This window comes from Fonsecaea monophora, assembly GCF_001642475.1.
Source record: "Fonsecaea monophora strain CBS 269.37 chromosome Unknown Scaff4, whole genome shotgun sequence".
In the NCBI taxonomy this organism is placed as follows: domain Eukaryota; kingdom Fungi; phylum Ascomycota; class Eurotiomycetes; order Chaetothyriales; family Herpotrichiellaceae; genus Fonsecaea; species Fonsecaea monophora.
The window spans coordinates 110874-138465 of NW_019173935.1; the positions used below are offsets into that span (position 1 = coordinate 110874).

Here is a 27592-nt window from a genome sequence, read left to right on the forward strand (position 1 = left end):
TGAAGATCGCAACGAAACCCGGGCCACCCAAGTCAACACTGTTTTCAGGCCGGTGCGAAGTCGTTGGGTAAGTAATACTTACGTACGTACGTGACGCGAGTAGAATTGAAATACCTACGTATCTGGGAATTCACTGAATACATACCTACGTGTACTAGGTACGGAGCAAATGTATCGTTGGTTTAGTGTGTAAGGGGCATATGTATATTGCACTACTACACGACGTGCACTCGGTATAAGTACATGAGCAGCATCTAGGTAGGGTACGCAGATCGGGTAAATTGTGTCCGTGGTGATGTCTCCCGCTTAGTACCTACAAGTAGTACATGGTACTTGGTACTTAGTACGCGACATTTCCTGTATATGCTCCCTGTCGTCCGGAGGCGCTGGTGGCATCACCGTCGATGCCTGCGCCAGGGCCACCAGAACTAGCGCCCGCGTCCGCCATCGGCGTATCGTCCGCGTGGGCGACTTTTTCACGTTGTGTTCGCTCGCCGCCGAGAAAGCGGAAGGGCGTGCTTGTCCAGTCCGTCGCAGCCGTCACGTCTAAACCGCCTGTGCTAGACCCGGCGCTTCTGGCGCTTTGATCTTGAGGGGAACACTCGTCTGGCCGGGCGAGTGGGGATCCCGGTTTCCACGCCATGGGGTGCTGGGGGATTGGATTCAATGCGGTAGCTTGTGAGGCCGGCGCTGGTGCAGGTGCAGGTGTAGGCGCAGGGGCACCCTCAGTCATGGCCAGGATGTCCGGGTTCGGCAGAGACATCCATTGGTCGAGGAATGCCCAGTCGACGTCGAGATTCAGTGGCATCGAGCTGTTGGCCGCCATGTCCTCGGCAGGGAGGTCAGAAGAGGACGAAGTTGTCCTCGTCACCGCACTCGTAGCGGCTGTCGCGGGGCCTGGGTTCGGTGTTGGTGGAAAATACGTGGGACTGAATGGGAGGAAACTCATAAACGGATTCGGGCCGAGACCTGGGTTCTGGATGCCCGGCATGAGACGCAGGTTTGGGTTCAGCGTGGCGCCGCCGTCGGTGATGCTGGAGTTATTGAATGCTGGGGTAAAATAGGTGCCGCCCCTACCGTCACCATCACCACCACGTCCTTCCCCAATGCCAGGCTGGCCCTGCTGAATGTGAGACGATGTCGACGAGGACGGATAGTTCGAGAATGCGCCGCGGTTCTGTTGATCTGAGAGTGTCGGCTGAACCATAGAGATGTCGTACTGCATCGGGAACATGACAGAACCCGCAAATCGCCCTGGTTGCATGGTTGTCTGAGGTGGTAACGTTGAAGATTCTTGTGTTTGTCCTTCCGAGTGGGCGATCGACATCGACGTGTTGCTCCTGGGATCCCTCGTGTTGCCGCCAAATGAGCCTGACCATGTCGATTGTGCAACCGTCTCTGGGCTTGCAATCTCACTCAGAACCACCTTCAGAATGTCTGCCACTCTCTTCGCCTCGTTGCTCGTGGGACTCAGTTCCTCACAGATTCCAAACGCGGCCTTCAACAGCTGGAACTGCTCGACCACTTTGTCGTCCTCGGAATTCTCGAGGTTCCTTCCGGGATTCACTTTCCTCCACATACTCACCGCCAAACACAAGACCATTGCGGCCAGATAGAAATCATTCATGGTGAACGAACTCAACATCCAACGATCCTGATGAAGTTGGCCCCCGGGCTTCAATTCCTTGTGCAGATCTAGCATATGCCGTGTGATCGCCGTGGCGGCATCTGTGCATATTTTGGTGGAAGTTGGATGGTTGCCTTGCGTCATGTACTTCCTGTGTAGCACGAGGAGCGATTTTTGGTAGAGGAACTCGCAATTGGTACGCACCATGATGAGATAGCTGGGATCGGCAAAGGATTGTGACATGGGACGAATATGTAGAATCTGGGGTACAGTGGCGTATACGGCGCGGGCTTCGCGGTCGAGATCCATGACCTCCTCCTCCGAGTAGTCGCGAAACGAGAGCGCGTGCGCGCAGACCTTGCCGAATGTGGTCATCAGACGAGTTTTGACAATGAAATACAGTACTTGCGTGGCTTCTTCCTCCGACCGGGACGGTGGCAAGGCCAGAGTATGCTCATCAAAGTCACTGTCCATCAGGTTCGATGGAGGTAACGTATCCCAGCTATTCGGCGGGATCTGGTTGGGCAAGCCCAGTTGAAAGGAAACCATGAGGTCGAATTGCAGACACATTGCCCAGACGCGCCGCCGAAGTTCACCCTCAAACACAGAGAGATGAGGGAATTGGGATGGATCGCGATGATAGCCGCTTCGGTACGCGAGCCGCACAAGGATGGGGAATATGATGCTGACTTCGCGCGACGGATCCAGCGTGGCCATGTATTTGCATTGCGCATACAGAGCCAGAGCTTCCACCACATAGCGTTTGGGGCGAATAAAGCCGCCGAGGCGGAGACATTGGCCGGCAGCGTTGAGAAAACTCATCCGTGGACTCAGTTGATCTTCTGGAGTGGACGGCTCCGAGCCCACGGCTTCGGACAAGGTGGCAGACATACAACATATGGAGAATAGTATGGAAACCCAGAGGGGAGGCATCTCTAGCGGTGTGCGCCAAAATTGTTCGTATTGTCTTCGGAATTGGCCCGTGTGGATGAAGGGAATGACCAGATACCGGCTGTTGAAGTAGGTGGACAGACGACGGTCGACTTGTAGTCGTGGAGGAAGGGCCTGCGACAGGATCTGAGAGAGCGAAATATGGCTTGTCGAACCAAACAGCCCTTCAATTTCTTGTGGTTCGACGTCTTCGCCTTCATCAAGCTCAGTCGTCGACGGGCGGCCTCCTTGGCCGTTGCTGCTATTTGAAAGCGCAGACTTGAGTTCTTGTATACTTTCCAGGATTGCAGACCAGTGCGTCGAACCGACGTAGCGCGATTCCGAGGTGCCGTACTGAAGGTGTCCTTCCTTTGCCATGCTGGCATTGGAGGCATCGTTGTCATGTCCAGAACCAGGGCTCGCGGCGGCTTCGGACCCATGCGAAGACTGCGCACTCGTCGTGTTTCCCACCATTTGCATGACGAGTTGCTCCAAATGCCGGAGCCTATCCTGCGCCTGTCCTCGCCGGTTTGTCGCATGACCCATGTTCGTGCCATTGGTAGTGCTTGTGTCGGATGCTCTAGGCAAAGGGATATTGCCGTAAACGCAGCTCGACTCGTCGCCTCGTTTGACGCAGGTCTCGCATGGATGGCCTTTGTCGCATTTTAATTTCTTGATCCTGCAATTGAAGCAGGAAATGGGCTGTCGATTTCGTTTGCTGATTTTGTGTCCTCCTGGGTGCTGGCTGTCCAGATTTGCGCGGAACTTTGTCGTAAGGGCGGAGAATTCTGCCATTGGATAGAGCCTGCTTCGTCCTACTTCAGATCTCAACTAGAATGTGGGGTTGGGCTGCAGTCATGGGCATGAGATGGGATGCAGGATGAACAGGCACGCAGGATTCGATGATTGAGATCGTCTGTTTGGAGTGGCACGATGTTCCCGAATCGGAACTTTCCTTAGTGCGGGTCGCTAAATGGGACGGATATCGCAGGTTTAACAGCCAGGACAGGAAGTTGGTGTTGATTCGAGATTGACATTGGGGTCAGGAGATGAAGAGAGAACATGACTGTAGATTGCGCAGTGGTGACAGACGAAGAAGACGACGAAGGCAGAGAAATGATGATATCAACTCCCGCAGCTCGCATTTCCAGACAAATCTCAAACTCCCCCGGCTCACGATCTAACGAGAAATTCGAATGGCCACTGCCACATACCATTTCCTATTGGTATGCTTATTGCAAAGAGTCGTCATTGTACATACATGACATTGAGAACCAGCTATCCAGATGTGAGTCACCCCTCCCTGCTTCTTTGCATCATTGCAGTCTCGCTCGCATCAAATCTCCCTCGTACACCCAGGCTTAATCTTCTCATACAAGGCTGTCAGTTCTTGCCAGATCCTTTTCGCTGCTTGATCTCCCTTGGCACTCTTGACAAAGTTACTATAGTTCTTGACCCGACACTCACTCAAATACTGTCCATGGGTCTCCCTTCCCGCTGTAGCTCCATGAACCAGCGTTCGCGCGCCATGCTCGCTCGATCGCCCAAGGATCCCGATCAGGACTTTAGTGGGCGCAGGCGTGTAGTTCTGGAAAAAGTTGGTCTTGCAAAGCCCGGGCGCAACATTGTTGACGACCACCAACGGTTTATTGGCTGGGTCTTTCTTCGCCGCTTCTGTCAACCGCGCAGCCAGATATTTGACAAGCAGCATCACCATGAGTTTGCTAAGGTAATATCGCCCTTTCATATCAGCCTTCTTAGGATCCGACACTGTGTTGAGAATCTGTCCCTCGGCTGGAGTGGTTATCTCCTTGTCGTTGGCCGCGAAATGCACTGCCGATCCAACGATGGCCAGGTTCGGGGTGATGTTGTACTTTTTTGCAGAGTTGCGCATGATAGGAACGAGCAGTGAAGCCAGGAGGAATGTCGAAATGACATTCACGGTAATAGTCATCTCGTATCCTTCCACCAGTGTAAACTCCGTACGTTGAATGCCGGCATTGAGAATCGCGGCATCGAGCCTGGGCAGATCTTTGCATCGTTCTGAAAAGGCGACCACACTCGGAAAGGAGCACAGGTCGAGTTCGAAGACGATAATTGTTGGCTGCGGACGTCCCCGGGTTTCGCTGGAGATTGACTGCAGAATAGTCTCCTTCGCCTGGTCCCCTTTCGCGAGGGTGCGACACGCAAGGACGATGGTGCTGCAATTCAACTGCACCAACAATCTGGCAGCATCAAGACCCAATCCAGAATTGGCTCCTGTCACCAAGATGGTTCGACCAGTCAAGTCAACTTGTGGAAGTTGAGGAGTCGAAAGCTGACCGCGAATAAATTGACCTGCGCCTGACATGATGTTGGGCTAGAGCCTGTCCTGTACTTGCTAGTAATTGTGGTCGACGAGTACAGAAATGACCTTGGATGAGTGGCCAGCAGTCAAATATCTCCCGAAGACTCTTGGGATGTCCACGTCTTATACGTTGCCTGTTTCCCGAGACGACAAGTCCCTTTCAGCCACGGCGCCCTGTGCAGCAGATTATGCATGGTGTACAATCTCCGACAGATGCTGGACTTTGGTTTCTCCCTTTCCAGGATGCTGAGTACATTGGGGTCCAGCAAGAGGCCTCAAAGCTGAGATTGAGGATAGGTCTCTGTCGTTGTTGGCATGTGGTTTGGGAGGCCCCCCGACTATTGTGGAAACAAGTTAACTCCGAATTGTGGAGCACCTCATGGGCAAACTTCCGTCCGTCTGCAAATACCAAGACCCCAAAGAAGCTCGAGGGGTTCATCATCAGCAGGCAGACATGATTCCAGCTCCTAAGTCCAAGGGGCGCAGCAATCTCGCAGCCTCTCCCAGCCTGTTCTTATTTGCGCTGAAAACGAGCAATTGCTGCGGGCCCGGACCTAGGCGGATGGTTGTCGATTAGCCATACAGCATCTTCATTAGACTTCAGCAATGCCTGCCGTACTCTTTCCGTGTGTATGAGAGGGCCAAGAAGCATGAAGACCTTGTCCACATTGTCTTCAGAGATTCGAACATACTCAAGAATGGTGATTAACAACGACACAAGTGCTTCCAGGATCTGAGCGTCTGACGACCTCATGCCGCCGTATGGAGCTAGAGAAGTCTGATCGGATGACGAAATAGCCTCGTGGGTTTTCTGAATCGACCTGGTTAGAGAAGTGGACGATTCCAGTTCTTTCATCTCCGGCATCGTAATCGCCTTCTGCCGCTTTTTCGTCCCGACGACACTCGAATATGTTTTCTCGAAGAGGATCTCAAGCTCGTCAAAGACCTCTTCAATTCGGCTGGACATGAAATCCCCTGCTGCACGGCAGATTTCAGCTACTGTGAGGGCGGCGTCCTTGACGGTATATGGCGCATTTGCCGCACCTGGATCGCTCCCAGCAAGGAGTCTTGAAACCACTGCCGGCCAGATGGAGTTCACCAAGGGCAAAAAGGTATTCTCATGCCCCGCAAGGAGCGGACATATCTCCTGCAGCATGTGCAGCAAAGTAGAGCGCACCTTCGGCGAAGGAGAGGACAAATGTGGAACCGTGGACTGTGCAATATTGAGTAGAAGCTGGTGGGACTTGGAAATCTCGGTCTCCTTCTGGTCTGCGGTCTGCTGGTACGGTTGATCATCCTCTACCTCTTCATTCTCGTCGGATAGGCTTCTCTGCTCCTCGCCTCGCACACCATCTTCAGCAGTAGTCCACGGTCGGTGAGGGGCACCAATAATGTCCTCCTTTTCCTCTTCAGATTGACGTTGTCTGTTTTTCCTGTTTTGTAAGTCGCCGAGGATGTCTTGTAAACAGGATATGTGGTTTGATACATTTCGTCTGCTGTCAGGTGCTCCTGCGGACTGTATTGCAGGAATGACAGGCTTCTTGGAACTCTCTGTCACTACCATTGTAAGAACTTCAAACAACCGTTCGACGAGATTCGAATATCCATGGAAAGTATCCAAGGCGCTAAAAATGCTTCCAATGAGGTCGTCAAGATGCGGGAGAAGCTTTCCACCACAGAGACGAATCATCATTCCGATCACTTGTAAACTAGTGGGAGAAACATCAAAGGCATTGAGCCGCAGCGCAACAGCGTTGATGAGATAATCCACATTCTCGATCAGCATCTGAGAGGCTGATTCATATTCACATGCTGTGGCCAACAGGTTCAGGGCCGTCATTGCATGCTGCTGGAGCAATGCATTCTTGGAACCGAGCAGAGTCAGCAATGGAAATAATGTCTCCACTAACTCAGGTCTGTACGATTGACGGAGTTGAGAAGCCTGCAGTGTTAAACTTTCGAGAGACAGTGCCACCAGCCGCCAGTCTGTGTCTGCTTCACCTTCGAGGTCAGGATATTCCGTCAGAAATGGCAGAGTGTTTGAATAAAGATCGGTTATGAGAAAGGGACGGGAAAGTGAGAAGTCAGGGGGGGAAACACTGTCGTCCACGAGCTCCATCATGTCGAATGCATTGCCGCTGTCAGATCTCAGGAACTGGAGGGCGAGCCATGCTGCCGATAATTTCCTGTCAACATCAGGATCATGCACATGATCAACAAGGCTGCGTGTAATGTTCTGGCTGAAGGCCTGCGACTTGAGCGTGGCAATCAGGTTTGTAAGCTCTTGCGTAGACGATTGCTGGCTCTGATGATTCAGGATAACCGGCATAAACTCATGTTCTGATCGTCTAGACTGCCGAATAAGCTCGCCTGGAGAGATCTGGGGCGCTTCGTTGACCAGTTTTGCCTTGTTTGAACTCGATTTAACTCCTGCTGCCACAGTATCGATTAACATTGAAGCAAATTTCCACATTTCTTCGTCTGTGGCACTTGAACTCTCCGTCAACGCGATGAACGACGTCGTTACCTGCTTCAGCAACTGCTGCTTGGGTCTGTCGTCATTACCTTGCATCACCCGGGGGAGTGCTTGAGACCAGTCATAAAATTTCGCGGTCAGAATTTCGGCTATCTCTGGCCTCGACGTTATCAAGTATTTGAGAGCAGATCTTGCCTTTGATCCATCAGGGGATCGGCAAAGGACTGCAAGCGTCTCCACCATCAGAGGCACAGATTGAGCGAGAGTCTGGGAACAGTCATCGATAACTGTCAGGCAAAGCTTGAGAAGAGCCTCAGCAACATCAGGACTGTCATGAGTCCTCAATTTGACTACCTGGATCAGAGCCAGGTCGATTTGAGATGCTGTCGCGTCGAACCAGGATTTGTCCAGGATGACCTCATCATCAGCATCTCGTGCTGCGGGAGACTTGGTCTGAATCGCCGAAGTAGTTTTGTCCGGACCGTTACCATCAGTGAGGACGTTTCTCAAAACTTCAGTCATCAGGTCCAAGTAGCCAACAAGAACCTTTCTCGTTCGACGGGCCTGAGTACTAGGTCGAAGAACTTTGACCAATGTAGACACAGTACGTGGAAGCAGACTGGCCAATAATGCTCGACTCTTGATGGCACGCTGAAGCTCAAGAAGGACAAGGGTTGCGCTGATCTGGACGGCCTCGGATGGGGCATCTACTAGTGCTTCGAGTAGTTGGTAGACCAATTGGTCTACAATGTTCCTGCTGCCAACACCTTCCAGGATCGTCGATTTTTGCGAAGTTGTCTGACGGACGAGGACAGCCATGCATTCGAACGACGCAACTTTCAGCTCATCTGTAGGAGGCTGCTCCGGTCGGTTGGGTCCTTGCGAAACCAGCAAGCCCAAGAGGATGAGCAGCTGCTTGGCCATCTCGGGAAGAAGCTTGTCTCCCCACCCTTTCGACACCAGTATTTGCACACATCTGACAGCCAGCTCGAGGCCTCGGGATGATATCCGCGGGGATTGATTGAAAACGTGAGTCAGTGGAAAGAAGGCGTATTCGGCCAACTTCTCATCAAGCAGATTCTCATCCCCAAGTGAGCAGAGAACCCGGTGTACCTGTTCCAGTGCCAGCAAGACTGCCTTCGCAGATGTCTGATTAGCCTTGAATTTGAGAGCGACAGAGCTCAGCTCGACACAAGGTGGGCGCAGCTGGGTGACATGTTAGTTGTGGGAAATTTCCTGCCGAAGATATGCAGCAACATACCCGCTGGAAAGCCTGCTGCCGCGAGGATTCCATTATGGAATGAGTGTAAGTAGCCCTCAAGACATTCTACCCGTAGATGACTGCATGTTTTCGACAACATCGTCTAGACTAGGATGCCAGGAACAATTGTGACAGACAAGTGCACAGCCACGGCGGCCAGGCAGTGAATGTGGCGAAGCTTGGCGTCTTGGCATATTTTTCAGTTCCCCTGGGCACCAAGCCTCGTCTCGCTCCTGGTGCGTAAAACACTCGATTTAGGCATAACAAGCAAGTAGACGTGCATCTGCGCGAGAGAAGATCTTAGAGAGCGATATCTGCCTTTTACGGCCCGGGGAGCCTGTTGACGAGAGGAATACCCATGAAAACGATTCCCTTGTACTACGAGCAGCAACGTGGCTCGAAAGACATCAGGAATATTTGACATTAACACCAGCATCCGTCGCACCTTGGTTGTTGCTATCTTCAGCTAGTCTATCCCTAGTGGCAGTGGACCAAGTCCTCCACACCAAAACGCAGGACGCAAAGGCTCAACGAGACCCACGAGGTCTGCCTGCTCATGATGCCGTGTGGTGAATGCCAACTCACTCCCCGTCGTCGTGACCATGATCAGCTTACAGCTCTACAACATCCAAATAGGGTGATGCAGCCGCGCCCAATCCATACCCGATTCCACATAGGACTGACCAGGACACCGACTTAAACACACAGCTCCGGGGTCGGCTTCAGTGTCGTGGCGCTCTACACGGGCGTACCGACAATTAGTCGAAGCAGTCTCCGGCTCGACGCCGACTTACAAACCATATGTAACGTGATAGTCCACATATCTTCTTTTACTCCCGGGATTTCCTCATCAGGATTGCTTACTCTTCAGCCGCAGCAACCTACGCTGGGGGGACATCGAATTGAAGAGGTAGATCTGGATCGACTAAACCACCTCCCGAGTTTCACGCTCGCCGTTCAACTTCTACTTCGCCGAGACATGTAAGCAGGTCGTTGGAGGAAATGTGAATCGACGCGTAAAGGACGGACTCGGGGATCAACAACTTGGGGGCGAAATCTGCGACAGGAAACGCCATCCACCAGCCCGAAGAAGGTCCACCATCGGCATTTCGGAACGTCTGTGGTCGAAAAGTCAATAGACGCGGATAAACAGAAGTCTGCAAGGACGTACCAGGTTGGCTACCTCCGTCTCTACCGACAGCATTGGTAGTGAATCGTCATTCCTTGCAGTTATTTGTGGTTTCCAAATACTGAGAGTTGCCTTCTTGGAAGCACCATGGTTGACACTTAGAAACACGACCCGACGAGTATTTCCACCACCTTCAATGATGTATTGTCTTGCAAGCTCCTCCATCTCCTCACTGTTATGGGAGGATGCTACCTCGAAGACCACACCTGGGTAGCGTGCCGCTTTGTGCTTGATCTATGCGTCTGTGTCGTGACAGCAACCTTTACGGACCATGTTATAAGGGGCCCGGCCACGAGTTCTGATACAATCGATACATTGTTCAACACCGGGATTGGTCAAGCACAATCGTCTCAAGCGAGTCACAACCAAGTGCAAAACTTCATGGAGGAGAATCTCATGCACCAAGGTCCGACCGATACGTAGGGTAAATGTCTGAGCTTGGGGAAAGTAGTTATACCTATAGGCTGAATGTTAGTGTCGTCTTTCCCGACCCTGATCTTTCATACTCGAGTCCATGCTGCCCGAAGCCAGCGTTATTGCAATGTTGAGTGAGCGTGGCGTGTTCAACCCAGCTCAGTGAAGCTCTGAACCAAGTTGAAGGACGTGGTGCTCTCCTTGCTATGAGACTTTGCATTTCGTTAACAACGGACAGTAACTCGGAATGTGGAGGGGCGCCAGGATCACGGAACACGGCGGTGGGGTCAAGGAGAATTTGGTCCAATTCCAGGTCTCCACCGGGCTCCGCCATATCAGACATGGTCCGAGTTTGCTGAATCGTCAGTGAGGGGGACCCACGCGTTTACACGCTTTGTATTGTGTTGTTGTATTGCCAAACATGAACAAATCCGTGACACTGAGATGTATTAGAATCGGCAAAGTCACTTCTAGATCCAGAGTCACGTAAACAAAGGGCAATTCAATAATCAACGCGTCCATCGTGTGTCGTGCGGGGAGCAGTGCGGGGAAGGAAAAAGACGCGAAATGGACTACGGCGCAGTACTGCGTGTATTGCATGTTTTACTTGGGGCATGGCATGGTGTAGTGGTGTGCATCTCAATGATGCCGATCCCTTATCAGCCTTCACTCATATGTTACAGGTTATACCTCGTACACCAATACGAGGTATAGCGATATGAAAAAGCCAAGCAACTCTGTTTCCGGTGCGACTATACTTCGACTGAGTCCTTCCAGAAACTTCATGCTAGACAGAAATCTTGAAAGGGTTCATGCTCCTCTAAGCTGCAGATTCCTACCCTGCTCTCTCTGCCTGACAGATTGTCTCTCCGCTCCTTGAAAGATGGAGTGTGATGTTCCGGTGCAAGAGTACTGCTCTGCCTTGCGACAAAAGACAACCTCATACTAGGGACGGTCGTGAAAGATTTTCGGCTACCTTAGACACCTACCTCGTACACATCCCTGCACTTAGGAGCACGGCGTCAGCAGCCTAGCGAACTGCTCCACCACATTTCTCGGACAACCGACACCTCAGCACAGACCACTCGAAGGATCTTGTGGAGGCCATGAATGAGTAAGTCCGAAGCCGACTAAAATACCGAATTCGTGGCTGATAATTGTACTCGGTAGGCGCAGTCTGCCTTTTCCTCCAACACTATGAACTTCACGAATCGAGAAGTGGCTGGGAGAGATCAGTGAAACTAGGTTTGATCACCTACCTACATCGGTGCCAATCACAATCCTCATGTGGACACAGGACAGACTGGAGAAGGCGTGTACAAGACCCAAAGCGTTGAACGGTGATGCAGCAGAGAGTCAATCTCCGCCTTGAAACAATGAGATGCTACTGGCAAGAGCTCACAAGGCAAAGAGACCGGGGAGAAACATGAGAAAGGTGATTGATTCAATGGCAAAATGGTAATGTTTTCGTGGTGCCGAAACTGGGAAGCCCCAACACGCTACTACTAGTAAGCGCTGTAGCTACGGACAACCCTGCTCGAATAAATGGCCAAGAGACAACTTCTTGGGCGTAAGCTTGGTGCTTCGGAGCAAGATTGGGTGACAGGAACCATGATTTGGCAGCGTAAGGTTGACTGGCCTAACGCTGGTGTCACCGGTCTGCAGCAGGCCGGGCCTGATCTATTCTCCTTGCCATGCAAACACCGTAGTTTGTCCGTGGTGGTCATGGTTGACGCGTCTCCTCTTTGCCGTGCCAATTGTAATGAAGGTGGCTGGATGAGAAAAAAAAAACACCCCCATTGCGATATTCATTACAGCTCTTGTTTGTGGAAAGCACCGAACCTGATAATTCCGACTATGATGTGATGATGGCGGTTTCTTGGACTGGACTGGGCGCAGGGAGCCACTTTGCAAGTAGCAGTAATACTACCAGTCGTCGTACTCGTACAAAGAGGAACCACATCTACGACTAACAAGTGTAAGTACAGTACTACGAGTGAATTCGTGTCGTCACTGTGGAGATAGCGACGCTTACTAGGTGGCTCCTCGTAGGCTCAATTTCCATTTCTCGGGGTGCCTGCAGCGGCTGCTTCTCGGTGACACCCCAGACTTCTCGACCTCTTACACTCTCACCAGGAACAGTGTCACGGGAAGCTTTACGTCCGTTGGACACACTGGGACAAGGCTGGATTCGCACACCATGTTTGTTGAGATGGTGTACCCTAGCATCCTAGGAAAGCTAGAAATCAGCAATTAATCGGTACGCCCTAACGGAAGTCCATGACCTGACCGCTTTGCCCAAATGCCCGATGCAGGATTTGTTTGGTGATGATGGCGGACGGGAATCACCGAGGCCTTTGTCGATTGGGTGCTGACTTCAAGATCTCTGAAGCCCGATGTTCAGCTCGAATCGAACCGAACTAGAGTGTGTTCGGCATAGGGTTGATGATCGCCCACACGTAATAATGGCCCAGTTTCAGAGCTTCAGGTCACGTCGAGGGGCTTAGCGGGCATTAGGGGGGACCTCTTGGGGCATGGGGGAATTAGCGAGGCACCCGGAGGATCCTCCCCGAGGACCCGCTGTGGCTGAACGGGTGGCGGTCACAGATAATCGGTTGGTCCAAAATCGAGTTTGCCGGTGTCACAAAGTGGCTGCCGTCACCTATGGGTCACCAAGGCACGCCTAGGTAGAGTTCAGCCTGTGCAACCCTCAGCGATCTAGCCTGTGACGGACTGGCACGACAAGCTGCCATCGACATCCCTGCAATTACTGCAATTACTGCCAGCTTCACAGCATGAACAAAGTGCAAACCCAATCAATCACCAACCTCCTCTCCATCAAAGCTCCCAGTGGTCCCAATGGTCCCAGTACCCCTTGTCGTCCTGAAAGTCTAACAAGGAATTGCGGAAAACTTGGTTCCTGATTCTGGGTGTCAAGAGCTATGAGTACAGTTTGTTCGTTCACCATTGCCTACACCCCCTACCCCCTGGTACTCCTTAGAAGATAGTCAAGGTGCCAGGGTGCCTACGAGTAATACTCCGCTAGGTCCTGCATCTTGCTGCATGCTGTAGTACTCCCAGAGGCGCATCCATCCTCAGAGCTTGTGCCTTTTTCTCGCTTCGTCACTGGCAACAGCGTCTCCACTTTCCGTCACTTCTCCAGCTTGACCTTTACTTGACCTTCACTTCCCAAGTCAAAAAGCTTCCCACTTCCACCTTCCAGCAACTGCCTGACCCCTTTGACACATCCCATAAAACCGCGTGCGTCAACTCATTTCGCGCTTCGACACTTGCTTTCTTCCTCTTTGCCACATCTCTCGACTTGGTCCTCTCCTTCTTTCCTGCCTTAACCCACGACCTCTCGACGTCGTCGTCACATACGGTGCATCATCTTACTGATCACACCCTTTACGTCGCGTAACTCTCAACTTCATTCACGGGCCTTGATTCCCTCGTCCTCAACCATGAAGACCCTCATCATCGCTGCTGCTCTTGTTGGCGCAAGTTTCGCGCAGACACTGGCCGACTTGCCACAATGCGGTGTGAGTATCTCGTACTCCAAACTGTCTTGATCAGAATTTTGGCTGACATGTCTTCCAGCAAGTGTGTTTCAATAACATGATCGCGCAAGCTGCTACCCTCGGTTGCCCTGAAGTTAATGGATCGCCTGATGTCGTCTGCCTCTGCAAGAACTCTGACTTCAGCTATGGCCTCCACGACTGCTCCGCTGAATCATGCCCTGTCGGTACCGATATCTCGTCAGTTCTTACCTATGGTCAAAACTACTGCAGCAATGGTGAGTAAAGATAGACTGTGGGACAAAGACGGACAATTGTACTGATGACTGTTAGCTGCTGCTTCCGCATCCAGTGCCGGTAGCTCGGTCGGTGCTCTCTCTGGTACCTCTGCCTTGACTGTGGGTGGTGCGACGGCCACTGGCGCTAGTGATGCCACTGCTACTGGCACTAGTGGAGGAAGTGCTTCTGGCTCTGGTGCTTCAGGTTCTGGCTCTGGCGAATCCACTCCAATTTCTACCGAGACGCTCTTTTCGACCTTCACTTCCGATGGCAGCACCATCACCACCGCTGTTGGCACATCCACCATCTTTGGTGCTGCTGGCGGATCAGGTGGCAGTGGCGCCTCTTCGACTCCTGTTTCGACCGAGACTCTGTTTTCAACTGGCACCGACAGTGCAGGCAGCACCTTCACCACCGCCGTGGGCACGTCCACCATCTTTAGCGCAGTTGGAGCCGGGGTAAGTAACATCGATCTGCAAAACGTCTTCAATCCCAGAATCACTGACGGGTTCTAGTCTGCATCATCGGGCGCCTCTGGCGCGAGCGCATCGGCCTCGTCCCTCTCAGCGTCTCTGTCTTCCCAAGCTTCATCGGCATCCTCTGCTGCCTCGAGCGCTGCATCCTCCGCTGAAGCTTCTGCATCGTCTATTGCCAGCTCTGCGTCTTCACGTCTGTCCAGCGCTACGGGTTCAGCCGCGTCCGGTGCATCATCGGCTGCTTCTTCGGCGGCATCTGACGCGACTGGTGCGGCCATGCCAGTGGCAACAGTGGCAGTCAACGGTCTGGCTGGCATTGCAGGTCTGGCTGCCATCATGATGCTGTGAATGAAAAAATAACTTGATCCATATTTGGGTCGGGTAGGAGGGTTGATAAAAAATTTCCGATTTGTTTCCACATCACTGTTGATACCCACATTCGAATGGCGCGACTTGTATCCCACTGCACCAGGCAGGGAAAAAGAACAATCGGCGGGCAGAATCTCAGCGCAATTGACTTGTTCATGGTCACCGCAGCGTGCCTATTGATGCGTAACGGATTTTACGGACAAACCAACGGTACCTTTTAGCACGAGCATGGAGCTTTCAGTGTAATAGGCCCGATGGAACGGGCTGATAGCTAATACATTATGTATTGAACTCGAGACAGAAATGCTTTCACGAGAGCAAGTGTAAAGTGATTTGTAGTCGTGCGCAGGAGCCAAATTCGCTTCCAAAGCCGAAGCATCCGGGCCCCTTTGTACCAGATGTGGCATGGATCATGGGTGTCCAAGATAGCCTAGCAGAATTGCCATTGGCACGCTTACCTTGGGAGAAGAATCTCCACTTGTGCGATAACATACGAGCATTCTCGTAAACTAGTCCGTCTTTTATCCCATCGTCCTAATATTGAGACGACCTTGCCCAATTTGCCAGTAGAGTTCATGTGGCATGTATCTCGGTATGTACTTCATATACAAACAATTACAGGCCTCAAGTGTGTATCCGAGGTATGTATGTATCGACGCAAAATATCACAACTACAAAGCACAAGTCCGGTGTGAGGTGCACATGTACTCGAAATATGTTCGAGGCAGATATGTTGCTATTGTATTACAATTCCTTTTCAGCCCGGCCAGCCAGCCAAAACAGCGTTCGTTGGATATGATGATACATAGATGTATCTAGCTAGATACATACACGGTTCTGGAGGGAAAAAGGGGAAGACCTGCACTTTGTCTGAAATTGAGCGACTTTGTTGGCTTTGGGACTTGGGGGTATGGGGTTTTAGGATTCGGGCCTACTCGTTAGGGGTGGGTGGCTGTTGCGAGGATAACATATACATATCATGAACTCACAAGAGCATACAGCACCGAAACCCCGCCCGCGGAGGGGGAGGGAAGAGAATAGAGTCGAGAGAGGGCCAGGCACTTGAATCCCACACGGATGCTCATCTTCTCATGCTCTCATGTTCACGCTTTGAAAGAGAATTGGTCCTTCACGAAAGAAACTCCTTTGACATTTTATATTGGTGGCAGAGGGGGTATCATTATTACACGTTGCGTCAAACTCAAGGACGATCGAGAAGAGCAGTACATCGTGTGGTACTAGCAGCGCAACTCACATACTCACTCACCCACTCACTCACTCCCAATCCTCTTCGTCACTCTCCTCCTCGACCTTGCTGGTGGGCGACCGGCCGATGTCGTCTTTCGGACTTCCCGGTGCCCGGCTGTTCGCTCCACTGACGAGGTCATAGCTGGCGTCGCTGTCGGCCACGGACTTTTCGTCGTGAGATCGGCGGCCTTCGGGCTTGAGTGAGCTCGGGTCCGCCGATGCAGGTGTCTGGTGTATCGTGGTGGAGGAGTCGTTGGTGTTCTGAGCAACGAGGACTTTGGGCACGGCTTCGTTTCGTAGCTGGGGAGTCGAGGCAGCTGCTGGTTCCTCATCACTGTCCTCGTCCCAGCCGACCTCCTCTGTTTCGTGTGCAGATGCTATGATCGACCGATTAGCGGAGTTTCTTCAACGGCGACATCTGTTGTCAACATCTCTGCCTTACCTTTGAGAAGTTCCTTTCTCTTTTCTTCCTGTGTCTCCACTACGTGTCTCAAGAAATAGTACCTCGTCCAGAAATCCTTGTACTCGACCTTCTCCGGCACAAGCTGCTCCATGGTGCTTCTCAGCTCCCTGTACTTGTCAAGGTCTTCTGCAATGCGGGCGGTCATCTTGTCGATATCGAACCCTTCTCTAAAGTCGTCCCACTGGTTCCCCGCTCCGCTGGGGTCTTGGGTGAAGCTCGTCACCGTCGTGTGGATGACATGTAGCTGCGCATCGAATCTGCTCGTGTGGATGACTCTTTTGCCAGAAGTAGGGTCTCTGCTTTCAAAAAGCACCTCACTAGCCTGGCGATTGCCAGTGGCAGCGTCGTCGTCGTCAGGAGCAGTTACCGACACGGCGTCCCGCAGAAAGTTTCGGATATTTGTGCCGAATCTCAAGAGTGCCTCGTCGGCAGCGTCCTCTGCTCGCTGCACGTCCTTCAGCCTCTTCGCGGCCTCCGTTCTGAATCGCTCAAGAAAGGTCTCCGTCTCTTGAATTGTCTTGTTCTGCTCGCTTTCTTTGCCGGCGCTGGATGATTCTGCATCCGCGTCTGCGTCCCGGCTCGAATCGTTCTCTCCCTCCTTTTGTTCTGCACCGAACCCCAACCCCTTGACGCCCTTCACGCGCAAGGCTTCCATGTCGACTGCCATTTCAGCTGCCTCCTTCTTCGCCTCCTCGTATAGACTCTCCCCTTGTTTTCTGACATTCCCCCAGAAACCACCCAGTTTGACGCCCCATTGTGAGTTGGAAAACGCCTTGAAGGTCTCCTGAAACTCTGACTGGAGACTTTGTCGAGGAGAGGTGGTCTTTGGCGTCGAGGTATCATTGGTGTCTGACGAGGTATTCGTTGCAGGTGTAGGAGTAGTGGCGCGGTCTCCCGCGATGTAAGCTTGTTCGGCAATATGATCGTATGCAAGATCCATAGTTGTTGGGAGGGAAGTGTGGTCAATGCGAGGTTGTGGAGAGGGGTAAGAAGACGAGCGGACCGGCGAGGTTGGCCTCTGTTGCTGTAGAACGACTGTACGAGGGGGTACGTAGCGACCGTATGTCTAGGAAAGAGGGCGAACTTCAGCTGCTGTGTCAGGGGTGGTGACTGACGAGACACGAGTTCTTTGACATGCGCGTGCAGGGAGGTTGGAGTGATGATCAAGGGGGGAATTCGTCGATGACGGTCACCGATCCAGGAACCACGTTAAGCACGTGCGGTGTACTCGGTAATGGTCACATTAACTTAATTCTGCCGTCTGACAAGAAATGGTTGAGTACAGTCTCAGCGAGCCTACGCCATCATCGGAGGAATTCCACCCAGTCAGACAAGGCCCAAGAGCATATTCAGGTGCATACATATACCTCGTACTACTTCTCCGCTCACAAGATGCCCCTGTGTCTCGCGTCTCGTACCGAACCTGCAAATCTCTGAGACAGGTGCAGGCGGCGAGGTTGTTAGAGACATTCTCAATCGAGAAAAAGGCGACGACTGGCTTGAATAGATCGGTTACATTGTATGCCCTATTCAATTCCCTTGCCGTCTCCTCATGTACCTCGTTTTCCATTGTTCGTTCTTTTGGAATACATGGACCAACTCACGGAAGGGAGGTCACCTCGTGTCATGACATTCGTAGTATTCCTTTTTTGGTTTAATACTCAAAGTCGTCATCCACTCCAGTCTTGCCCGACTGTTCCTTCTGCACCACCTCCTGTTTCCTGTACATCTCTGCTACGTCCGCACTTGTTGTCGCCTCTTCCGGCTTCTTGTCGTCTCTTCGCTGGATGAACCGGGGAAATCTGAGGCTTATTCCGTTCTTGCCGCCCATCTCCTCAATTGCGGCCCGGTATCTGGGACTCAACGTAAGATCCGCAGTCTTCACTTCCCAGACATGCCGCGGCTCGAACCAAACATCTGGCTGGTCATTTTTGACGGTCGAATGAGAGTAGAAGGGTTTAGGGCGCTCAATCACTATTTCGGAGAGCTCCTTGGCGAGCTCCTCGAGCAGGGACTCAGAGAAACCGGTGCCAATATTGCAAACCGTTTCGAAATTTTGGGTCTCTGGATTGTATGCGGCAAGAAGGAAAGCACCATACCAGGATGTGCGCTTACCTTTGCCGTGGTAAGCCCCTAGAACCACAAGATCCAGAGAGTCACCTGTGGTAGAGAGATAGTCCTTCTTCACTTTGAGCCAGTTTCTCGAGCGTTTCGAAGGCTCGTAAGCCGATTCTTCCGTGTCGAGCATCTTCACCATCAAGCCTTCGCAAGATGCTTTGACAGCATCATCGAGTAGATGCTGAATCTCTTCGACATCCTTGGCATCGCCGTATTGGGCAAATTGGAATTCGCCGTCTACTGGCACGAAGGCGTCATGTAGTAAGTCTCGTCTCTCACGGAATGTTTTCTGCACAAGCGCTTCACCGTTATAAAAGAGCATGTCGAAGGCAAAGACACAGACTTTGACCGTGACCTCAGATGTCTTGACATCTTTGCGCTTCCGGGTCATAAGTTGCTGGAACGGTAGGATTTTCTTGTTTTGAGGATCCCAGGCGACGGTTTCACAGTCCAGCACAAAACTCTTCGTTGTGGGCTTGATCCACGTATTGAGTTTCTCCAGGATGTCGGGGTACTTTTTGGACAGATCCTCAGAGTTCCTCGAGAACACGGCTGCCAGACCTTTGAATGCCTTTGGATCTTTGGTCAGTGTATTCTGCGCCGCTGGGTATTCGGAAATGGCTTCCGGGGCAATGTAGTGGATCTGAGAACGCTCCCCATCGTATTTATATTCGCATGTGAAGGTTTTGCCCTCGAAGCGGTCAAGCACCTCAGTGATTGCCTTGGTTGGTTTGGCAAGCATGGGCTTCAGGGGCACCCCTGGCTGCAACTTGCACGTCTCGTGTAAGTGGAAAATGCCATGTTCCAGCATTGCTGGAATGATGACTTCGTATGAGGGCAGCTGGCTGTAAACCATTTTCAAGGCAGCTTCTCCCTGCGCCAATTGATCCGTAGTAGGAACCTTGCCCTCCTTCGTCGCCTCGTGAGTGACGACGGCCTGTGCCAATGCAATGATGACTGTTTTCTCCGCAAGGCCCAGTCTCAATTTTCCTTCCAGGAAACGAACCAAGAATTTGGCTTCGGAAGGACCTCCTTTGTCCTTGGTGATATCGACGGTTTTACTCGTGGATGAGACATCTGCAGATGCCATGAGTTTATTGATGGCTCGAACTTTCTGATCTTGTGAACCTTGCCCTTCCATCTTGGCAATATCGAGTAATCCCTGATGGACACCACGGACAGTCAGCGGTTTGGGTTTGAACATCTGGCTCTGCTTAGATTTGCTCTTGGCTGCAACCAGACCGAGGTCACCAATCTTTTGGTGATCCGCCTTAATGACCGATAACGAGCGGCCAGAACTCTCTCCGATGGCTTTCATGATCAGCGATTCCCCTATTCCAAGTTCGATGCCAGCGTAGTCGGCGGCGAGCTTGTTCAGCATAAGTTGAATCGTAGGCAGGAGATCTTGTGGGGTCAATCGGAGTACTTGCTGGAGAAAGGCTGAACAGTAGGCCGTGATCTGGAGACGTTTGGTAGTGAGTTCGATCAAAGAAAAGGTTGTACACAGTGCCGCGTATGGTACGGGCTCACCGGCCTTCCAATCAGGATAAGGATCTTTCCCTGTTGATTTAATGGTGGCTTGAATTTTGGCCACTTGCTTTTTGTCAACCTTGGGGTTCTCATCTTCACTTGCAGAGACATCATCTTCAGCTTCTGATACACTGCTAGCACGATCTGATGGTTCTGGTTCCTCTTGTTGTGGCTTGACCGGTTTCGAAGACGTCTTTTCGGTGTCGGGGTCGGAATCCGTTCTTGAGACACCATTTGTCTTTGGCGATGCCTTGGGCTTATCTTTGGACGCAGAATTTCGCCTCCGTCTCTTGACCACAGGCTCATCATCAGATTCCTCGTCCTCTTCTGTGGACTCTAGCTTGTGCTTTCTGCTCGGGGAAGTGTTGCTTTCTCCCTTGTTATTCTCGACGTCGTCCGCCTGTCCTTTTTCCGGATCTAGAGTCACATCATTCTCCTCTTTGGGTGGATCGTCCTCCTTTTTACCATTGGGAGTTGACTTTTGGTTGAACGAGAGAGTAGACTGGGTTTTTGATTTGTTGCCGTTCTGTTTGCTCCCGAGGAATTTACTGCAGAGGTTAGTGCCGGCTTCTCATTACAGGGAAAATGATTGCGGGCTCACCCAAGGGTCGACTGCCTCCCTTGTGTCATATTGGGCTTTGGCCGTAGGTCGAGAGATCTGGAGTTGAATGTAACAGCGCGAAACTCGTGATTGACCAGGAGAAGCGGAGGATAGGACCGGGACAAGAATCTGAGGTGGAATGAAAATTGAGACAGTGAGTTCCTGAAAATCGCCTGAGGTCCGAGGACGCAACTTAATGGCGTCAATTTCATCCAGGTGAAGTTTGTAGTTGTAGCAGTCACCTGCGTAGTCGAGATCTCAGTATAGCAAGAAGGAACGAGCGCGTCGTTGACGCGTGGGGTAATTAAGGCGATTAATTAATTCGCGTTTGTGACGATTTTAAATGACGTCGTGCGTGTGCGATGTGCAGACAGTTGGGGCGGAGTGCCGGATGCCTGCTGTGCCTGTTGAGCCACGTGTGTACCTACGTAGATACCTGGGCAAAAGCAGAAATAGGCACAAGCTTCCAGGGCTCGCCAGCTACAATGTAGCATGCAGTTCGTCCATTCAAAATAGATCAGAAAAGATACTTACCATGTCCGATCCCTTTACTCTCACTATCTAATATCAGAATTGCACAGGATCCAGATCCCTGATCAATTTACAGTATAGCAGATACTGGCGTGGCTAACGCAGTTCAAATCCAACTCATGGCTGTCTGTACCACTCCATATCGACACACCACCCCATGTCAGCCTGAACAGGCACCGTCTTACTGCCTCGCTCGACCTTTCGACCTTTTCTACCCGCCGACCTCAGCCATGTCAGCGTCCTCGGGGACTTTCCTCTGTGTTAGAGTCACTTGTATCGATGTCGTTATGTTCTTCCCTCTGCGGTTCTCCTTCAGACTGGCCTCGATTTGAGTCCTCATCATCATATTCAGTACTATCGTAGTCGTACTCCTCTCCTCTGTCGGTAAACAGGTGACTCGGATGAACAATCTCCTTCGACCGGTAGCACTTGAAGCATAGGAAAAACCCTCCGCATAGATCACATCGGTAATACACTCCGACCACAAGCTACGGCGTTGTCTCCTTTGTCAGCAAACATCTTTGGTCGTGCATTGAACTTGGGTAAATAGGGGGGCAATGGACTTGGGGTCATCACTTACGATCAAACATGAGTCGCAGTAGTAATTTTCGCTACAAGGTTTGGCTCTTCTCGCATGCCGTGACGAACTGTCCCAAGTTCGATTCAATGCGGCGGCACGCAACTCCAGGAAATCGATGATACTGGAGGGCAGGTTGTAGTGGTTCGCGAGCTTCAGCGCTGTCCACTTCCGGTCAAGGCCCAGACCTTCCGCGAAGAGATCTGCCCCGTGGTGGAGCAGTTCTTCGAGGATCTCTTGTCTGTTATCAGACTGGGCATCCCAGAAAGTGCATTTTCGCATGGCCCAGAGGAGCGGTGGCCATTGATCTCTGTCCTTGGAGTTGACAACATCCAGACCTCTCTCTCTGGCCTTGTCTAAGACATACCGAACTAGATCGAGACGACCGCTGACAACCGCGAGATGGAGAGCGCCCCTGCCCATCTTGTCAGGTTCGAAAAGCTGCGCGCCATGTTCAGGTCGGCACAGCAGCTCCACCCGGTCGATCGATCGGTAGAGAGCATAGTGGATAGCCTGGCGGCCGACCCTGTCAACGCTGTTGACCTTTGCGCCCCTTTCCAACAGCAGCCTTATCACTTCCATGGTGCCGCTGAGGACCGCCACGCTCAGGGGCCCTCCCCACCAGTTGCTTGTCAGATTGGCGTCGGCCGTGTCCTCGGCGTCGTCAAGCAGGTACTTGATGATGCTATCTTTTTCTGGGCCCGGGTCGCGCAGCAGCGCCGCTTGAAGTGGCGTGCCGTTAACACCCGGATGGACGATGTTGGTGTCTGCGCCATGTTTGCACAGGAGCTTGACCATATCCAAGGATGCCATCCGGCAGGCACGTATGAGCGGCCCACCATGTGGACCGCCAGTAATGTTGATTCTCGCGCCCTTGAGGATCAGGTACCGAGCGATCTCCAAGTTATCTTGCCATGCCGCACTGCAAAGAGCCGTGTAGCCGTCATTGCTGGCGCTTTCTAGATCGGCTCCTCTATTGACAAACGCTTTGACAATTGACTCATCGTCTTCACGGCGGGTGAGGAGAACGGCTCGATTCAAGACCGAGTAACCGTACACGTCCTTGGCCTTCTCCAGATCCAGGTTGAACTCTAGCAGCATTTTCACAATGTCTTTTGCACCGCCATTGACGGCATTCATAAGTTCCTCGCAGCCCTGCGAAGGAAGGTTCCGAGGATCTGCCCCCGCGCTCAAGAGGCGGCCGACGCATCGAGTGTTCAGTTTGGAGACGGCCGCGCTCAAAGCCTCCTGTATGGCATCGGGGTTGATTCTTTGTCTGTGCTCGAGTAGTGCCTCGAGAACCTCTTCTTTATCCCATTTTGCTGCATAATAGAGACAAGTCCATCCATTCTTTGTCTTAGCATTGATGTCTGCTCCCTTTTGGATCAACAAACGTGTGGTAGTTGCATCGTCGTAGGCAGCATGAATCGGCCGCCAATCACCATCATCGTCTAGCACCTCTAGGTCTGCTCCCGCCTCGATCAGAATGCGAGCAATGCCAGAGCATCGAGCATATACCGCGCGAAATAACGGAGTGGCACCATTCCAATCTCGCTTGTCGAGCGGCGCTCCCTCGCGGACAAGCAGGCGCAAGGTTTCTTCTCGTTGTTGCGCCACCGCGACATGGATAGCGTCCTCAAGCATCTGGGCATGCTCTTCCGGAGAGCAGTGTTCACGGCTAGCGGCGAGGATCGCGTCGATGGCTTGTAAGTCCCAGTCCAATACGATGCCACACTCGAGCAATTGGTCATAGGCACCCCCTGCGAGTGCCCCCTCGGCCTTTAGCATGTCACCATATGCCAGTGAGAACCCAGACTCAATTGCGCTCTTCAAAGCGTTGAGGAAACTGTTCTCCTCCGGATTGACAAGGTCCCTGATATGGCTCCAGAGAACGTTCCAGCACTTGTGGCGTTTCATGGTGATTACTGCAGTCACCCAATCCACGACAGCTTCCTCCTCGAACTCTGCCTGTTTTAAAGCCGTCAAGACCTGGTCCAAGATACGATGATGTCCGAATTTGATCGCAAGCGCCGCACACGCTTCAAACACGTCTGCCACGTCAGCCACCTCGGAACGAAACACAGCGGCCTTGGTCAATAGGTCGACAATTTCAGTATGCCCGAATTTACAGGCAAGTTCCAGAGCCGTCTCCTTGTGTTCAGTCTTGAAGAAAATGTCATCATAGTTGACAAGGAGTTCTGCTGCCTCGAGATTGCCTCTGGAACAGGCGTGCTGCAGAGCAGTCAGTCCAGCAACCGTCGCATTCTGTTGGTCTGTCTCGATTGTCAGAGGTAGAATCTCTTTCACAACAGTGGTCTCCCCAAGCGATGATGCTCGACACAGGAGGAGAGTTGGGTCTTGAACGTTCTCCAGGTTTCGAAGACCAAGGCTGATCAATTCCGTCGCTGCTTTTCGATTGCCTAACTGGATGGCGGCAAGCATCACATTATCCCAAGAATCAGGAAGAGCGCCTAGCTTCTCGATGACTCCCAGAGCAGTCTCCAGCTCACCGTTTCCCGCTGCCGCTTCAACTGATTGGATGAGCCTGTGGTAAAGCAGACCATCAGACGTTTTTGACCAACATTGTAGTTGTCCATTGTTCACCTGGAACAACGCTTCTAAAAGACCATTGGCAGCGAGAACGGCAAGAGGGTTGTCTTTCGTGATGCTGCCCCGGGTAAAAGGGTTTTGGAGCTCCCAGTGCATCTTGGCCCAGTCCGCTAAAGGACCGTTGTTCCAGAAGTCGAGAAACTGATTGGTGCAGTACGGTCTTCCAGCCTCAGACAGCAGAGCATGGCGAGGCCACCATCGCACCGCGTAGTGCAAAAAGGTGTGTCGCTGTTCGACCGCAATAGCCGCCCTGCCTCTAGGCCACTCATCTGTAACGGAATCACCACCTCGAATGCTGATGATGTGTTTGAGGCAGAAGTCTGCTATCTCCTGGTGAGCCTTCCATGTGGGAGTTGTGAGTGGAGAATCGTCGGCCAACAGATATCGACGAAGGTCTCTATGGGCAAATTGGACCTCGTACCCGTTGGCCTGTACTAGACCACCCAAGGTGGACTGTAACCTTGGATGTAAGCTGAGGGTCGGCGTCTCGAGTAGCTCGAAGTTCTCGGCCTGTTCCCCGTTGCGTCGGGCTAGATCATTCAGCTCAAGAACGCTCAATGGGCGAATCGAGTAGAGCAATAGGTTCAAAATGTCATGTAAGAACCGGTCTGTGGCCAGAGGTAGAGAGAACAGAATGGCTTTGAACACAACCTTGGGGGTGACATTGCTCGATTGAAGCTCTCGTAGGGCCGGAGTATTCAGACACGTATCAGATTGCCAGGTTCTGTGCCAGTTGATCACCATCAATCGCAAATCATTATCTCCCCTGCATGCTTGGAGGAGGTGCGAAAGCAGGGTATGAGCCTTTTCTGTCATTGAACTAGTCTGTGCCAGTCTCAAGAAGTCAATGTCGAGATGTCCAGCCAGGTCCCTCTGATCTGGTCGATGAATGATTTCGGTCTTCTCCAAATTTTTCGAGGCAGTTCCGTTGACAGTTTGCTCTGGGACTTTGGTACAATCTTGATGCTCGGGCTGACGACTCGCTTCAACCTCGACGCCAACCTCTGGCCAGAGTGCTGTTTGTTCTGGCTGTGCAACTTTGAGAGTGGTGATGATGACCTTGATTCTTGCCTCGCATTCCTCGGCCAGGCTGTTGAGTTTACTCAGGAACCAGTCGCACGAGGTAATATTGTCTTGTAGATTCCCCAGTACCAATACAACGCCTTGATCTCTTGTGCCAAGGTCAAGGAGGCTCTCCATGAAGATCACAAGCAGGTCTTCTCGGTTCAACCATGCGAATTTGTCCAGAAACCCCACCAGCCTTCTCCCGATGTTCGCTTGCTCGCCTTGGCCGTTGTGACATCGGGAAAGCATCTGAGCCAAGAATAGATACAGCATGGACTCGATGGAGTTGAGCCGTATGTCGGACGGTATGAATTCGTAGTAGAGACAACTCGCACCTTGGCGCCCTGACGCTTTGCTGTCGTCCAGGAAGTGGAATAAGGATTCTGCTGTTTCAGTGGCAGCCTCGACAGCGTCGAGACGAATCAGAAGGAGTTGTAGTCCATCAGTTTCCTTCCATGCCTGGAAATTTTTGTCGGTGGTGATCCATTCGTACTGTCTGAGATCTTTAGATGACGCATTCAGCGAATATTGTGGAGGAGTTTGGGACGCGAGAGATAAAATGTAGCCTTGGTCATCACCTGGCCATCATTGTCTATTAGTATGTCCCCGAGGCCCATGGCACATGACGTTTGCACGAACCGCAAGGCCATAAACTCCGTTTTAAGAGATCATTGAAGCCGATAGTCTCACAGGCAAGTACCAGATTCTGGTGGGACATTTCGACCCCTAGGTTTAGGCGTGCTTCGAATGGGAGTTCCATTGTGGCCACGGATTCGTCAAAGATCTTTTTCTTTCATTTAGTTTCCGACGTTCACTTTGAAGGAGCCATGCGACAGATGGTTGCGACTTACTCTTAGAGATGGTTCGCCATAGCATGAGAAGACGCTAATCACTCCGGCCCAAATCGATAGTCTCGACTCAGCGAAAGCAAAGTTGACATCTCGGATCCAATCTGGCATTCCATAGGTAACTGCCCAAGAATCTGACTCACTGATGGATCCGAAAATCTGAAGATTCAGGAGCTTGACCAAATCTTTCCTCAGCTCATAGGGTCCATTGCTTCGATGCGGACAGCCCAAGAATACCTACTTCCAATTATCAGCAATTGTTAGCATGGCGACTGTCCATGCCTCGAGTTCGTCTCACAATAGCGTTAGTATGCAGAAAGACACTGGTATATTTCCCAGAGCTTTGGCCGGCCAGAGCGAGCGCCTGGAGAAAGGTTCAGACAGGTTAGGGTTTCAGATGATTGAGCAGAAAAGCAGTTGTCCTCACTTCCTTGACCAGAGTGCCTCCGACATCATGAGCGATGAAGACGAGACTGCAATTCTATATCCTTGGCATTAGGGAGGGCTGGTCCCATCGTCACATGGCGGCAAGCAGACATACCTCTCCGTTAATCGACCTTCGTTCAACCAGGGCGTCAAGAAGACGTAGCGCTTGACGCCTAACGCCCTTCCTGGTAAATATACCACCAAAGTTATTTGCAACGGCGTAGTTGAATCTCGAAACTCGCTTCCTCACAGAGGAAGTGAATGTCCCGGAGGGCAGATAGGAATCAAGGTTGTCAAGACCAGAGCCCCAATATTCCGAATGATCTTTTCCCAGACCCGGAACAAACACAACACTCAGGATGATTAGCATATGACCAATTCGAATAGAGCTTGCATACATACTCGACCGAAACCTCACCCTCAACTGGCTCTAGAACCTTCAGGACTGAATGGTAGTGTTCCATTGGAGCTCCCGTGAAGCAACGGTGGCATGTCAGGTAACAATCATTGAGTAGCAATTTGGCATTGCTCGGTTGCCATGAAAATGGTTCAGTGTCTAAATACTCAGCCCAACATTTCCTCCATGGGCCTCAAGCATTGACAAACACGCAGGCCACTTCCGTGAAGGCTAATGACCAAGCAATGATCTAGCTTGCACGTTTTGAGCAGGGGAATGAATGGCCTTCATA

At 51.8% G+C, this 27592-nt stretch overlaps 7 protein-coding genes across 7 annotated transcripts; 1 reads left to right on the forward strand and 6 right to left on the reverse strand.

Moving 5' to 3' along the window:
• Positions 1-340: 340 nt before the first annotated feature.
• AYO21_01037 (hypothetical protein) lies at positions 341-3352 on the reverse strand (the record flags this gene model as incomplete). The annotated part of the gene is made up of 1 exon (XM_022651021.1): positions 341-3352. The coding sequence occupies one exon, from the start codon at positions 3350-3352 to the stop codon at positions 341-343; it is 3012 nt and encodes a 1003-aa protein (XP_022516499.1).
• A 541-nt stretch (positions 3353-3893) lies between these two features.
• Positions 3894-4907, reverse strand: AYO21_01038 (hypothetical protein; the record flags this gene model as incomplete). Its single annotated transcript, XM_022651022.1, has 1 exon — positions 3894-4907. One exon carries the CDS (start codon positions 4905-4907, stop codon positions 3894-3896), a length of 1014 nt encoding a protein of 337 aa, XP_022516500.1.
• A 511-nt stretch (positions 4908-5418) lies between these two features.
• AYO21_01039 (hypothetical protein) lies at positions 5419-8674 on the reverse strand (the record flags this gene model as incomplete). The annotated part of the gene is made up of 2 exons (XM_022651023.1): positions 5419-8586; positions 8642-8674. 2 exons carry the CDS (start codon positions 8672-8674, stop codon positions 5419-5421), a joined length of 3201 nt encoding a protein of 1066 aa, XP_022516501.1.
• A 911-nt stretch (positions 8675-9585) lies between these two features.
• On the reverse strand, positions 9586-9995 carry AYO21_01040 (hypothetical protein; the record flags this gene model as incomplete). Its single annotated transcript, XM_022651024.1, has 2 exons — positions 9586-9759; positions 9813-9995. The coding sequence occupies 2 exons, from the start codon at positions 9993-9995 to the stop codon at positions 9586-9588; spliced, it is 357 nt and encodes a 118-aa protein (XP_022516502.1).
• Positions 9996-13708: 3713 nt separating this feature from the next.
• AYO21_01041 (hypothetical protein) lies at positions 13709-14865 on the forward strand (the record flags this gene model as incomplete). The annotated part of the gene is made up of 4 exons (XM_022651025.1): positions 13709-13786; positions 13845-14040; positions 14096-14499; positions 14557-14865. 4 exons carry the CDS (start codon positions 13709-13711, stop codon positions 14863-14865), a joined length of 987 nt encoding a protein of 328 aa, XP_022516503.1.
• Positions 14866-16161: 1296 nt separating this feature from the next.
• AYO21_01042 (hypothetical protein) lies at positions 16162-17537 on the reverse strand (the record flags this gene model as incomplete). The annotated part of the gene is made up of 2 exons (XM_022651026.1): positions 16162-16511; positions 16577-17537. 2 exons carry the CDS (start codon positions 17535-17537, stop codon positions 16162-16164), a joined length of 1311 nt encoding a protein of 436 aa, XP_022516504.1.
• Positions 17538-18251: 714 nt separating this feature from the next.
• AYO21_01043 (DNA-directed RNA polymerase II subunit J) lies at positions 18252-27273 on the reverse strand (the record flags this gene model as incomplete). Its single annotated transcript, XM_022651027.1, has 8 exons — positions 18252-20793; positions 20847-21088; positions 21958-26207; positions 26269-26413; positions 26481-26714; positions 26776-26841; positions 26905-26958; positions 27019-27273. The coding sequence occupies 8 exons, from the start codon at positions 27271-27273 to the stop codon at positions 18252-18254; spliced, it is 7788 nt and encodes a 2595-aa protein (XP_022516505.1).
• Positions 27274-27592: the final 319 nt, after the last annotated feature.